The 14446-nt window shown below is 33.2% G+C and overlaps 1 protein-coding gene across 1 annotated transcript in view; it reads left to right on the top strand.

Moving 5' to 3' along the window:
• LOC117118166 overlaps positions 1-14446 on the top strand; it is a 30626-nt gene that overhangs the window by 747 nt on the left and 15433 nt on the right. The window contains exons 2-3 of the mRNA XM_033262680.1: positions 4442-4643; positions 14074-14211. Coding sequence (XP_033118571.1) covers positions 4501-4643; positions 14074-14211 — 281 coding nt within the window. The 5' untranslated portion in view covers positions 4442-4500. The remainder of the gene's footprint in view (positions 1-4441; positions 4644-14073; positions 14212-14446) is intronic.

The following is a 14446-nucleotide window of genomic DNA, read 5'->3' as shown; positions in this document are numbered from 1 at the left end:
ATTATATACGGTACCGCATCTAACTTAGGTTTGCTGTCTAGTACGGTACCGTACACACATAAACAAGATAGATAAATAATAAGTTAGTCTCAGAGTGCTGCCTTTTAATTTTAATTTTCTTTGTATAAATAATAACAGTGCTCAAATACTAATAATTATAACATTATTATGATGTCATAATCATATCAAGCATAGCCCTTCAAAGAAAAGTTCTATTTTCAGTTGTATGAAAAAGTGTCTCTGGCGGGATTCTAACCTGCAGCATACGTGATAGAACACCTTTTGGAAATTATCGCTATCATCAAAATGTTCAACTCGACTTCTTATTCATTTAATTTCTGTTAAAATGTATGCCACATATATGATGACATTTTAATTCATTCAAAATGGTATAAAATTTTAAAGTGATAACTTCAATTTATTTCACTGACATTCACGAACATCGACATTAATAATGAATTGAATATATCCGTTAAACCAACTGGACGGAAGTAAAAATGAGTTATCGCGACTAGCTTTAGGGATGCAATCCCTTAATTAGCGGTAACAGTAATTGAAAAGTGGAATTGTAACATGCAATAATACAAAATATAATCACGCGATGGTGAGTTCCGGCCTTCTCGACAGCATAATGGCGTTTCTGAAATGTTAATCAAACGTAGCAACTGACCAATTAGGACAGGGCCAGAAACACGCGCGTTTATATAAGTTTCGTCTGACCTTAGCAACAATATCCAAGGGGCGGGCTTATAACGGAACGGTCCATTGTCATCTCGGGACAGAGGTCTGATTTTTTTTCAGATGTATTAGGCCTATGCCAAGAAAAATACCCAAAGAATCATAAAAATCATTTTAGACATTAACTTGCCCATTTTGAAGTAACATAAAAATTATCAACTTGAACATAGAAATTTGTGTATTTAAAAATTGTTTACACATCATTTTACAGCGAAACGTGGTACAAACACTTCCAGTCACTGGACGTGTTTTATTATTTTTATTATAATTATCCAGTTTAAAAATCAGGGTACTCATTTTTTTTATTCAATAATTTTCATGCTCAAGTTTATAATTTGTATGTTAATGCAAAAATGAGCAATTAATTTCAAAATAATTTTTATGTTTTTTTTTTTGTCATTTTCGAAGAACAATAAATATTTACACAAACATATTATTATAAAGATATATCATGTGTAGGCCTAAGTATCTAGAAAATACTTAAAAATCAGTTGATTGAATTGGTCATTAAAAATGAATTTTGTTATCAACTTCTACCATGGACCTATTAATAATAATAGGTCCATGCTTTTACTAAAACAGAGCTTGAAACTTCACTAATTAACTCCTTGAAGTACTTCGCAAAGATCTTTAAAAAAGTGCCTAAAAATTACGGAACTTTAGTGACATCCAGTACCTTGTGAACTTACTGCTAACAAAACTACGTGGAAACGTCTTCAAAATATGTAATAGGCAGTTTTCGCCCCACGACGTTAACATTAACGGTAACGGATTACGTCATAATTTATTCATCTTGTGTTGCGGAGTACGTTAATTTCTGGATTTTACGTGCTCGACGTACGTTAATAAAAGGTTTGCGCATGCGTATTTCGATTTGTTTACAAAAGGGGCGGAGCTAGCTATCGCGCTGCATTTTGGTTACTAACGTTAAAGTTAAGGTTAACGTCGTGCGGCGAAAACTACCTAATGAGACTGATCAGAAACTTTAAATTTCAATTTAAAGCTTTTGTAAACATTTAATAATTTGCAACCTATCCATGAATGTGAAGAATAAGGACTAGTACGGTACTTAAATCGACGCCTGTAGGCCTAAGTGGTGGCGGGAGGGAGTGGGAAGGGGGAACCGTACTTGAATATTAGCTGCCGTCAGATTAGAGTCAAAATAATTCTATTTGTTCAACTTATTTACAGTAGCTTAAAGAAGACCGTAATACATTTGATGCATTTGTACATTTTAACCAATGGCCATAGGCCTACTGTCTAAGGATTAAGAAAGAATCAATCGCATCAATACACCTACAGTTTAAACAGTACACAACATTGAATGAATTGAAGAATTCTGTCAAATTTATCTGCTTCCCATTTCAATTACACTCGTGTTCATTATTTTTTTTATTCAAACGGCTTTCAGTATTTTTTTTATCTCGAATTTCTTAGGCATGGGCCTGTGGTTGTTTGTGATATGGTTGAAATAGTTGGAATCAAAATGTTGCCTTAAAATACCTGTAATATCAATGACAATCCGCTCATGTCCGCCTTCGGCAGTCGCCAAGCGCTTGTACCGAACATGAATTCATTGACATGACGGAGTGCGCCCGGATTTAATTAGTTCTTAAATGACAATAGGGAGATTTCGCAACCTTACGAAACGATAACGATAACGAATACTAATATCGTTATCGTCTTTGTGCCTAAAAAAATTTTTTGACAATGCTGAATGAGCTGAATAACATCATTGATTCATGCTGAAAGCATGATTCGCCTACATTGTGACGGATATGGAGAAGGGTTGTCTAAGAAATTGATGACGTAGCCGTGTTCGTTCTCGTTTTCATAAGCTTGCAAAAACTCCCTATTGATTCAATTATTACCATTGAAACTGTCAGTGAATATGTGAAAAGGAAATTCCTTTCAAATTTTTGAAAGTTGTTAACCTATCGTTCTTTATTCTTGTAATTGAGAACTTCAATGTTTTAATTAATTTTCTTTATTTTCAGTTTTCATTATTCATTAACGGTGATATGTTTATTTATTTGTTTGTGGAAGCATGTACCAGAGGTATATACGATTCCTTTGACTAAAAACAATAATCTAGGGTTCGAAACGTATGTTTGCCAATTATTTTCTGACCGCGGTCAAACTATTTTATCAACATTACTGTCGCTGTTCATCCAGGATTACAAGTGGTTATATTTTATTTTCTGCTACATGAATGTGCTCTTGACATTAAAGTATTTAATCGAAGTTTTACATCGTTTTAACACCTGTACCTGTCACAGAATACAATCATGAGAGTTAAAATTCTGCTTATATTTTTCACTGCATCTTTATGTTACTCTAAAAATAAATTGTAAATCCTTAATATCTCTATTGTAATATGTCGAGAAATTTCCGAAAGCTAATTAAAATGTTAATGCGGTAATAAACATGACAAAGTGTACCTCTTTTTTTTAAATAAAATTAATAGAGTGATTATTGTAAACATTTATCTTAATTGCATATGGAGATCAATGAATTGAGTGACGTCAAGTAAGGATAGCTTATTTATAACATCTAAACTGCTACAGTCTCACATGCTGTTCGAGAGCATATGCAACGTAAATCGTTCGAAATTGTCTCTTGTGACGTCATTCGTTAAAATCATGGATTTGGTATCATGTCGCTAAACATGGTATGTAAATAGATATGCATATGTTCTCCATGGGGATGATAATGAGATTCTTTCTAACTTTCTGTGCTTATACTGAAAAAGCATTACTGTATTGTATTCAAATCAAACAAAAACTAGGCCTATTTTAAAGCGTTTATATCTCTAAAACGTGGTTTATAGAATTGTAAATAAATGCATTTATATTCATAATCATATATTGCGTATTTGCGTGGGTAACGAATCACCGGAAACATTGATAGAATAGTAATTCGAAATTAATTAAAGGCCTAAGGTTGCTATGATATGATTTCATTATAACAGATATAATTCTAATCGTGATTTGTTTGATTTCTCTTTTACTGTTATAATGTTGATTATTTTTATAAATTTTATTCTTAAGACTTGTTAAAAGATACTTCAAAATGGATTACCGTAATTATCATTTAATTACGTAAGACATGTTGTAGTTTTTCACAGTACACGGATCATCAGGGAACAATGCTACATATCCCTTTCCCGTCTGTATTCAAATCTTCCGAAGCACTGGGTCCTTATTCTTAACACTTAAATATTCGGTTTTCTAATCGGTTCGGAAAGCCTACCGAATCGATAAAAATTAGTCCAAGATTAGATCACTACAGACATCTTGCCATTGCCCATTTGGCATTAGCGATGGCTTTCGAACTTTTTTAACATCTTTTATTTTACTATTCAATTATTTGACAGTTACATAATTTTGACAGACAGAAAGTCCGAATCTCAAAATACTAAGTATCTTTAAAATTATATTCCAAAAATAGATGACGTAACTGTTTGTCATAGTTTTCATAATTCTGGTACAATATATAAGTAGCGCCCTCTATAAATATATAAATACTTTTTTTTATTCAATCAGAATCACTGTGTAGCTTGCGTTTCGTCCATTCGTTCAGTCATTCATAATTTTGCTAGCGGTGTATGTTACACAGAGAACGATTGCTACGCGCCATATGCTCGGTTTCGAATGAGACACACAGGCACCATCTCATATTCATATTCTCTTTTGACTTACAGTGAAACACAAGTAGCGGAATAATCACACAAAATAATTGAGGGAGAAACTTTACTTAAAAATGGGATCGAGTCGGGCTGCGTCGGTCGATTATGGAGTGTTTGAACATTCACCAAGTACGGAAGATTTAGAGGAAGCGCTTTCGTCACATATGCAGTGGGAAGGATTACTTTCTGAAATAGGTGGAACAGCTTTGTTGGCAGGGTAAGTAAAACATAATCAATTATAGTGTTCTTTATTTTTGTTTATAAATAGAGCGTCTTTGTTGTATTTTATCCTCAACCTCTGTGTCATCATCAGCATCATACCATTACAACAAATCAACCCTGTATCATGCGTTTCGTCATCATACTTTAATACACCATCATAATCATAACAATAATAATCATCATCATCACCATCATAATCATTATCTTCTTCTTCTTCTTTATCATCTTCATCATCATCATCCTCAGCAACATTCATCGCTTATTGTTATTATCATATCACCAGGCATCATCATCACAAACGATTATTCGGATCAACAGGAATGAACCCGTGCCTCTTGCTTTATGCAGACAAACCGACTGGGATATGGAACTTTGGCAGCTTTGACAGCACTGACAAACAACAAGCAAGTTTAATAATTGAGCATAAAAATAGAAAAGTAAAACATTCGAAAAAAATTCAAAAGAATTCAAAAGAAAAAAAGTTAAAGATTAAAACGTAAAAATCAATGACTATTATTTGAATATACACGTAAAATCACAATTAACGTTATAGAAGAAGAATACCAATATAATCGAGTGTAAAATATGTGGTCCAGTTACTATATTACCTCATAATACTTAGCAATGCTATCTCAGGTTTTGTGCATATTATGCCAATTTTTTATATTAAATTTCCATAAAGGTATGATTCGTCTTTACGCTGATTGTCAAGACGTCATAGCTTACAATGTCCATCGAGACATCTTTCAATTTATTTTAAGGACAGCCAAAGTAAGCAAAACATTTTAACCAAATCCCAAATCCCCCTTCAATATGCACGTTAGCAGTTGTGGTGAATTTATTTGATACAAACTGGAATCTATAATTGTCAAGCAATATTTTTTCAGTGCACCGTAACAATAACAAGAGCAGATTCAGAAACTCCTTTGTTTAAATATATCTCTTGAAATTGCACCTGCTCCATGTTAAATTAGTATAGAGTATATATAGTAAATCAATCGTATTCAAAAAGAATTCTTTTCATAGTGAAAGGGATTTGGGTTTATGACGTCTGATAAGACACCTTGCGACATTGTGCTATCTTTGTTTACAAATGCGACGTCTGTCTTTCATTTTCCATTGTCATCTAATTATTGTAACCTATAAATTGTTGGTTCAACTCATATTTATGTATGATTGAACCATGAACTGCTGACGGTGTATCATTTACGTCATTTATACATTTTTAAGATAGGGTTTGAGCAAAAATAAACTTGAACAATATTCTTTATTTCAACTTATGACTTAGTATATTTAAGTTATTCCTTTCAATTAAATTGGATGAAGAATTATGCCTTCGGCAATTAACAGACGTATATTATTATTAAGTTATTTGCTTTTGGAATTGGAATGAAAAAAAATGTTGACAAAAACCACACACTTAAATATACCTAATATCTCTTCATAGATTCTTTGCATTTGTCGATTAATTTTAATGGAAATAAATCAGTAAAAACCGACTTGTTTCAATCTGTGCGTCATTGAATGTTCATATCTTTTTAAATATGGAATTCAATGTTTTAATTATATATTTTTTCAGATTTTAATAAAAACATGTCAATTACTGTATAAAATACTTTTATATTCCAGATATGAAAAAAATGACAATCTATACAATATACAGTACATATACAGGCTAGTATGGTTTTATAATTCTAGCTTTCATAATATTCTGTTCAAATACTTCCACTCGAAAAATGACAATCTATACAATATACAGTACATATACAGGCAGTATGGTTTTATAATTCTAGCTTTCATAATATTCTGTTCAAATACTTCCACTCGAACGGTTATGAACATTTATGTAAATCATTCATCAACCAACCAACCGACTGACCAACACACCAATCAAACAAGCAAGTCAACCAACCACTCAACCAACTAACCAACGGACCAACAAACAAATCAACCCACTAACAAAAGTCAACCAACCAACCAACTAACCAATCAACCAACCGACTGGCCAACAAACCAATCAGCCAAACTAACAAACAAGTCAACCAACTAACCAATCAACCATTTAACCACTTAATCATCCAACCAACCAAACGACCGACCGACCAACAAACCAATCACCTAACTAAAAAACAAGTCAACCAACCGACCGACCGACCAACAAACAAACAAACCAATCAACCAACCAATAAATCAACCAACCAACAAAGTGGGCGAGTGAGAGAGTAATCTATCAATCATTCAATCAAGCAATTAATTATTCAATCAATCAATCAATCGATAAGGACAGAGTAATTGGATTTTTTGGCTAAATCTATGCTATGGTATTAAATCTGATTTTCATTTGATTTCACTGGCTTGAACTCCTCTAATCCAAATCTCGGGTTAACAATAACTAATTATCCGGAAATTTAAAACTATAAATTGTCTCAATGAGATTATTCGCTATTGACAACAGCAATCTCATATTGAGTGTCAGTGATAATGTTTAAATGATAAAGCATTTTTAAATTATTTCCTTACTTATTTCTCTTTTCTAAGACGAAATTCAGAAGAATCAGACTAATTACAATGAGATGATTTCTAATGATACATCGGTGATAAAAACATCTATTGTACAATATTCCATTATATTGTAGTCATTTTGTCATTTTTTTTAAATTTTGAGTTACAGCAATAACTCTGCGGTGTCAAGAAAGTTCATTTGCGAGGCTTTGCAATAGTATTTCAATATTCATCTTAAAACGATTAATTTTACAACCGCTCGCAAAATTTTACACATTGCGGCAGGACAAGACTATGCTATATTGTGAATTTCATTATGTCGACCTATACCGAAAGCGTGTGGCAATCCCAAGAGGAATATTTAATATTGAATTTTTATCATATTTGAATAATGATGTCCGACAGTAGGATATGTAATTACCGACGTATCGTCTTATATGTATTTTTTTTTAGAACACATTAATACCCTTTTGCATTATTTGTCTTTTATATTATTTATGATTGTCAAATATACATAATTGTATACCTGTATAGAATATAGTTTACAATTATATATAAATATTATAATAATGATGGTTATTATGATGATAAGATAAGATAATTGTTATTGTCCAATTTTATTCTTTGACAATATGGAACACCAACGGTACATTTTCACATAAAAACACAGGACGATATAAAAGGCGCTTAAAACTCACATTGTAAAATTTAAAATAGGAGCAAGAGCAACACGTAATTGTAATACGATGCCCGTGATGATGATGATGATGATGATGATGATGATGATGATGGTGGTGATGATGATGATGATGATGATGGTTGACCGTCCGATTCTCTGAAATCACATATACTAAAAGTTATAGGCCTACTTATAAGAATATAACATCAATAAAGCTAAACTCGTATTTCAAGACACAATATAATATGAATAAGATATAGGTTTTCTTAAAATTTCTTATAGATATATCATGGATAAAAAAACACAATTCGGTGAAGGAATCTGAATTGAAATCTTAAATATAGGCCTACTCCACGAGCATCTTTTTGATTTGAAAAGTAATGTGCTCTCCCTCATAGATAAGATACTTCTGCGCATTTCTTGTTTGAATTATTAATTGATTTTAAATGTCCAACTCCGTGATGATCCGTAACGTCTTCGTGATCATTATTTTCAATATACATGGTCTTTAGATATAGAAAGCACGCCTAATGCGTTTGCCACCAACTAGACGTCATAATGCGAGCAACCCCATATTAATCCTTTTAGAAATGTTGTAAATGTAAACACCCTGAGCATTCCATCTTGATTGGCTGGGACACAATACGTAGCCACATTTACAAACGTACTTACATCAAAGTTCGCGCACAAGACGTAGTACATCAGCTACTAAGTTGGTCATCAGCTACATCGATTGCTAAAAGTTAGCAATCGATGTGTGATTGCTACGATATCCAAAAAATCAAAGTTCACAAAGATAATTATTGCTTAAGTATAGAATCAAGATCGAGAATTTAACTCAACGATGTTCAAACTACATTAACGTAAATTGTAAATGATAGTTAATTACCGGCACTTTGGTAAAACATCTTCGCTTTTTACTCAAAATAGCATAAACCAGGAAGTGTTAAGAAACATTTGTAGAATTATTGCTGTAATATTTTATAGGTCCACCGCACATGATATTCGGATTCCGTCCATAATTGAGATTCTGTGTGATGTTGTATGACGAAGTTTCCAATGCACAATTTATGTTTTATTGCAAGTCAGTTTTTTGTGCTAAATCTCGTGTAAAGTAAAACACGTAGTTGATATAATGGAATTGCTAATATTGTATGTGGGAATTTAAATTGTACGTAGAATTGGATCTTTAAAGCTCGAATTTATGTCTTATTGTCGCTTTGGGGAATATTAAGTTTGAATGTGACGGAATTTACCTTAATCTATTGAAAATATTTAATTCAATTCTGATTGCCACATCCATAGGTATAAAAAAGCGTAGGCCTATATAACAGCATACAGCTCAAAACGATTGGTAAGTCGAAACTCAATACTCATGTTAACTTCTGACTTCAACATACGAGGTAATCCAAAACTAAACACTGACTTTCGTGGTTATACAAAAGTCTGCACAAATGACACGGAACCCCCACGCAGCATACGTATGAATATTGTACTCGATTATATTATGACACTTGAATTATTAATCACTGAAACAAATAGTCTACTACTTTATTCTCAGGAGGTATAGCCATGTGAATAATTAAAGAATGCTATACAATCTTACGTGATCGTTCACAGACCTATACTAAAATGTGGAAATTCCGTAAAATATGCTAATCAATGTTGGGGCAAACTTTGAGAGCGATTTGATTTGATAAAAGAACATCGTAGGCCTATAGACGATAAGGTCAGTCTTAAAAGCCATTTAATGCCCAGTATTATGTTTATACTTGCCCTCTCAATCAGTACTGCTTAACGGCAGTCTGATTTATAAGAAATGATATCGAATCTACCTTGAGGCTATTTTACAGATGATCAAAATACAGATGCATCATTATTAAGAGGATTGGACCTCTAATTGGCATTTTATTTTTGCTGAATCGTTATAATACCAACGCAAAAAAACTTAACTTGAGCTTATCACACAATTGTAGATTTCCTTTTCAAAGTAATGCCTACATCACTAGTGAATTTTGTCAAAGTCTGTTTCCTCTTTCTCATTGAATTTTTTTTTTAAATTTGTAAATCAGTGTGTATTTAGATAGGTTCAACCACAATAGTATTAACAAACCCACGGTTGTAAGTGATTTTCATAATTGGATATTCAGTTAACGACATGTATGTATTCCTGTCATGCTCCATTCTGCATATGCTTGGGTGTAATTTACCAATCCGGTACTAAGCGATTTAGATTTTCTTGCTCATACCTAATAGAATTCATTCAATTTACTAACAAGTCAAAACATATTTATGTAATTATTAAATACTTAAGTATATTTTATGATTGGATATTTTGTTAACGACCTCTATGCATTGTGATGTTTCTTTTAACATATGTTTTTAAATAATGTTTAATAATTTGTTACTGCTTGGTAAAATATGTTCACGTTGTTTTTGTTTTAGTCTATGTATTTTGAATAGACGAGCAATATCTATCTAATAACATTTAGAAACGACGCGGCAATTAGACGATGATTGGCAAAGGACTTAAAATAAATGCCTTCAGATTTGTTAGTACAACCGACAATGTTCTGAAACACTACGAAAGCTTGCACTCATAATTTATTCTGAATCTGAGCGCGGATATTATTTACGTAAATTGCTTGCCGAATGTTAATGAGAAATTTTATGTTAAATATTGTGTTTTGTACTTCCGTTACCGACGGAAACCCGATACAACATCTTAACAGCTGTCGACATTTGCAAATAGCCGCAACTATTAAAATTTCTTTTATCTTCCTTTATTAGACGCAAGGAAAGCACATTTAGCTTCTGTAATAATTAATTGTAATTTGGACCGCGCGAAACTCAAATAATTTATCGTTCACTTACACTTAGACTTACGGTTTGATGGGTAATATTATAGGCAAAGCGTCCTGCATCCATATCTGTTTGGGTCCACGAGTTGTCTACCCTAGGAGCCAGACCAGGTTTTGTATACACTTTAAGGTGCAGAGTATTTGACTTCAGAAATTAGTTTAGGGTAGTCCAAGAATCCTTTTTGGCTTGGTAACATATTTTTCAAAATGTGGCGAAAGGTCGAAAAGGTCAGGGTCAAAGGTCAAAGCTATAAGGTCCTTGTATCTCCGCAACCACAGGTGTATAGAGTTGAATTTGGTGTCAAATTGTTCGAAACATGAATATTTCTATTTGCTCTAATAGAACATTTTGCTACAAAATGACTGGAAATGTCGTTTCTGACCTTTGACATGCTTCAAGGTCATAGCCATATTGTCCTTATATCTCCGCAACCACTGGTGGTAGAGGGTTAATTTTGGTGTCAATTTGTTCGAAACATTCATGTTTCTATTTAGTCTAATAAATGAGTTTACTAAAAAATGACCAGAAATTCCATTTCTGACCTTTGAACCAAAATGGTGTGTTGTACATTTTGCGGCATTGAAGTTTTTCAAGTTATTTCAAGTTCTCTTGCAAGGCAACTTGATTTTGATTCACAGAGTTTCTGTTGACATTCTTGATTTTGGAATCCTCATCTGCAAACATACTAACATCTGAACTGACTGCTTCAGGAAGGTCGTTAATGTAGACAAGGAACAGCAGTGTTCCGCGAACTGAGCCCTGGAAAACTCCGCTTAGAACTTCGCACTAGTTTGACTCTGCACCTCCTACTAACAATTTTTGTCTTCTCCCAAACAAGAAGCCTTTTATCCATTCCAGTGCTTGTCCTCCTATTCCATAAGCTTTGATTTTAGTTAACAGACTCTGGTGGGAGACTGAGTCAAAGGCTTTAAAGAAGAAATCTAGATAGGCCGTATCTACATCATCACCGTTATCCTAGTATTTTTTTACTTGTTCCAATGTTTCCAGTAGATTACTTAGGCACGACCGACGATTTAGAAATCCATGTTACTTAGTAGGTAGCTCGTTTTCAGCTAGGTGGTTCATCACTTTTCTCGTATAATGGATTCCAGGATCTTGCTTGGTACTGAAGTCAGACGGATCGGTCTGTAGTTACTATGTGTTGTGCGAGCAATGCCGTAGTCAGGATTTTCAAACAGGGCGGGACAATATCAGGGTGGAACCTCTTTACGCGTAAATTCAAACGATGTGAACCAATTTTCCCAAAAATATGAAAAAGCTGGACCCATTTTCTTAAATTTTATCCATTTTAGGCTAAATGAGAGATCTGGACCCATTTTTCAAATAGTGGACCCATTTTATGCATAAAATTGCATAATTTGGCCCTATTTTAAAAAATGTTGACCCATTCTTTATGGAACCATTAGGCAAATTGTTTGGGACTGTCCAAATAGCTGGCTACGGCATTGCATGCGAGCACCCTTCTTGTGTACCCTTGCATCTTTCCAGTCACTTGGCAGTTTCTCTTCATCTAAGGATGGTCGAAAATGTTAGGGGGAAAACTCTATGCTTATATTTTAAATGTTAAATGGGCTACTGTATTATGATTCACGACGTTACATGATTTGAATAAATTTGATATATAGTATTGTTTAGATAAAGCTCATGTTTTTCAATGGTGTCCAATATTATATCAGCAAGTGATGCGGAATCACGAATTTTTATACGCGAAATTACGTGTGAGTGACTATAATATGCTTTATAGATATTCATGGAACCATAAATATCTTCGTCATAAATATGAGTCTGCGTCAATCGGAATGTAAATATTAAAGAATTGCTTACAATTCACTAAGAGATTAAAGATAGTCCATGCTGTTGTATGCATGCAGTATATCAAACATAATCATACCAATTAGAAAAAAGCATTCGAGGCCTATAGATTTATAATAATTATTTTAATTCAATTCAATTTATTAAATTTATTCAACAAATACCCCAAGGCTGGGGAAGGTAAAAATATATAAAATACAATAAAACTTCATAATACAAAATTAATCAGAAGAAATTCGCATCCATTATACAACAACCAAAGGTACGGAAATTTAAAATGGTCTTGTTAAGTTAATGATTGTATGAATATCGTTATTGTATAAGCGATTCTTTACACTGTCACAGATTCCATGGTTTACGCAATTGTGACTCTTTATATCAGCCTTTAAACGTTTCTTGTATACCTTATTGAATGTAACAGAAACAAAGGATACATTTCTATCGATATTACCCTTGATTCTGTCAATGAGAGTACTTCTATACAACATATTATTTTTTGCTTCGCAATTAAGATAAAATACCCTAGATTTAGAATCATTAACAAGCAGTTGTGACAAGAGATCAATTTGATTAGACAAAATAATATATGCAGTATATGCCTGTTGAAAATGTAACCATACTGTTTTCCATCACGTGATGTTGCGCGTAGCCTCACTCTGTGTAGCATAGGCCTACTGACTTTGCAAGCAAAACTTAAAGAATACAATGCACTATTTTAATTGCTTTTCTATCTGCTATTGTTCAAACTGATGTCTAGCATTAGAGCCAAAAACAGCAAATTTAATTTGCATGTTGTGAGTGTGATGCAACCTATAACAAACTAATCAATATTTATTATCTTACCTTATTTGCTCAAGCATTGAAGTGCAGGAACATTAGTTGTGTTTTGTACTGAGGTACCTACCAACACTGAATAATTTTTTTTATTTTTTAACGTATAGTAAGAATATAGTTTTCCAGATGCCAAGATGCATATGTACCGAAAACTAATGAATGTTGCAGTTTTAGTCTCATTCCACGGGGGAGATATATGGATATAAAATAAGTGGGTCTATGAAGTGTCACCCCCAGAATTCTCCGTGTACATCTGTCCTTTTCCGTGACAGTCTTTACAGACTTCATGTATCTGAAAAGATCCAAATCTATGCCATATTTCTGGCTTTATCAGCAATCGTGCCAACTAGACCTATGTCTACGTTTCTTCCAATGTAAACATGTCTGTGCTCTCTCATGTCCAGTAAAACTCCATCCCATATCTTTGCAATCTTTGATGTCGCCCTTTTGTAGGTACCTCGTTTCTGGATCCCTTACCAAATCTGGTGATTTTTTTTTCCTCAACAAAGTAATGAGCTTAATTAATGGTGGTGGATACGGAGCGGGAACTAAGAAAGCATACCACGTACTTCCTAGCTTGAACAGTTTGAAAATGAAAATTTATACTATAAATCATATCAATAACTGATGTTACTCCCATAATGTCAACATGTTAATTAGGCCTAAATGTGTTTTTAATAATTATTATTTCGTTTTTCTTTAAATTTCTTAACAGGCAAGATGAACTGTACATCCTTTGGCAGAAGTTAAGAAATGATGAGCCAGAGCTAATGGAGATCTTTCAAAACTTTCTTCGGAAATCAGTAAGAGAAATTGAGAAGATGAATGATAAGTGTGATGACGTCGTTAAAAGGTGCGTACACGTCACAAATAATCAGCTTGAAAAAAGTATGTCAATAATATCTCATGGATCATACCGATTATGACTACATATCTTATGACCTTGTATTTCGTTACTAAAAATGTTTCTTCCTTCGCCATGTTATACCCCTTTCAATACAGAAAGTCCCAGTCCGGTTAGGCTAAAGGTTATAAGTTATCATATGACAAGCTTAACTTATTCTCTTTTAATGTACGCATATATATAT

This window comes from Anneissia japonica, unplaced genomic scaffold, assembly GCF_011630105.1.
Source record: "Anneissia japonica isolate Jap-2015-1 unplaced genomic scaffold, ASM1163010v1 scaffold11779_len1430905_cov172, whole genome shotgun sequence".
Taxonomy (NCBI): domain Eukaryota; kingdom Metazoa; phylum Echinodermata; class Crinoidea; order Comatulida; family Comatulidae; genus Anneissia; species Anneissia japonica.
This window is presented reverse-complemented; position numbering and strand designations above follow the sequence as displayed.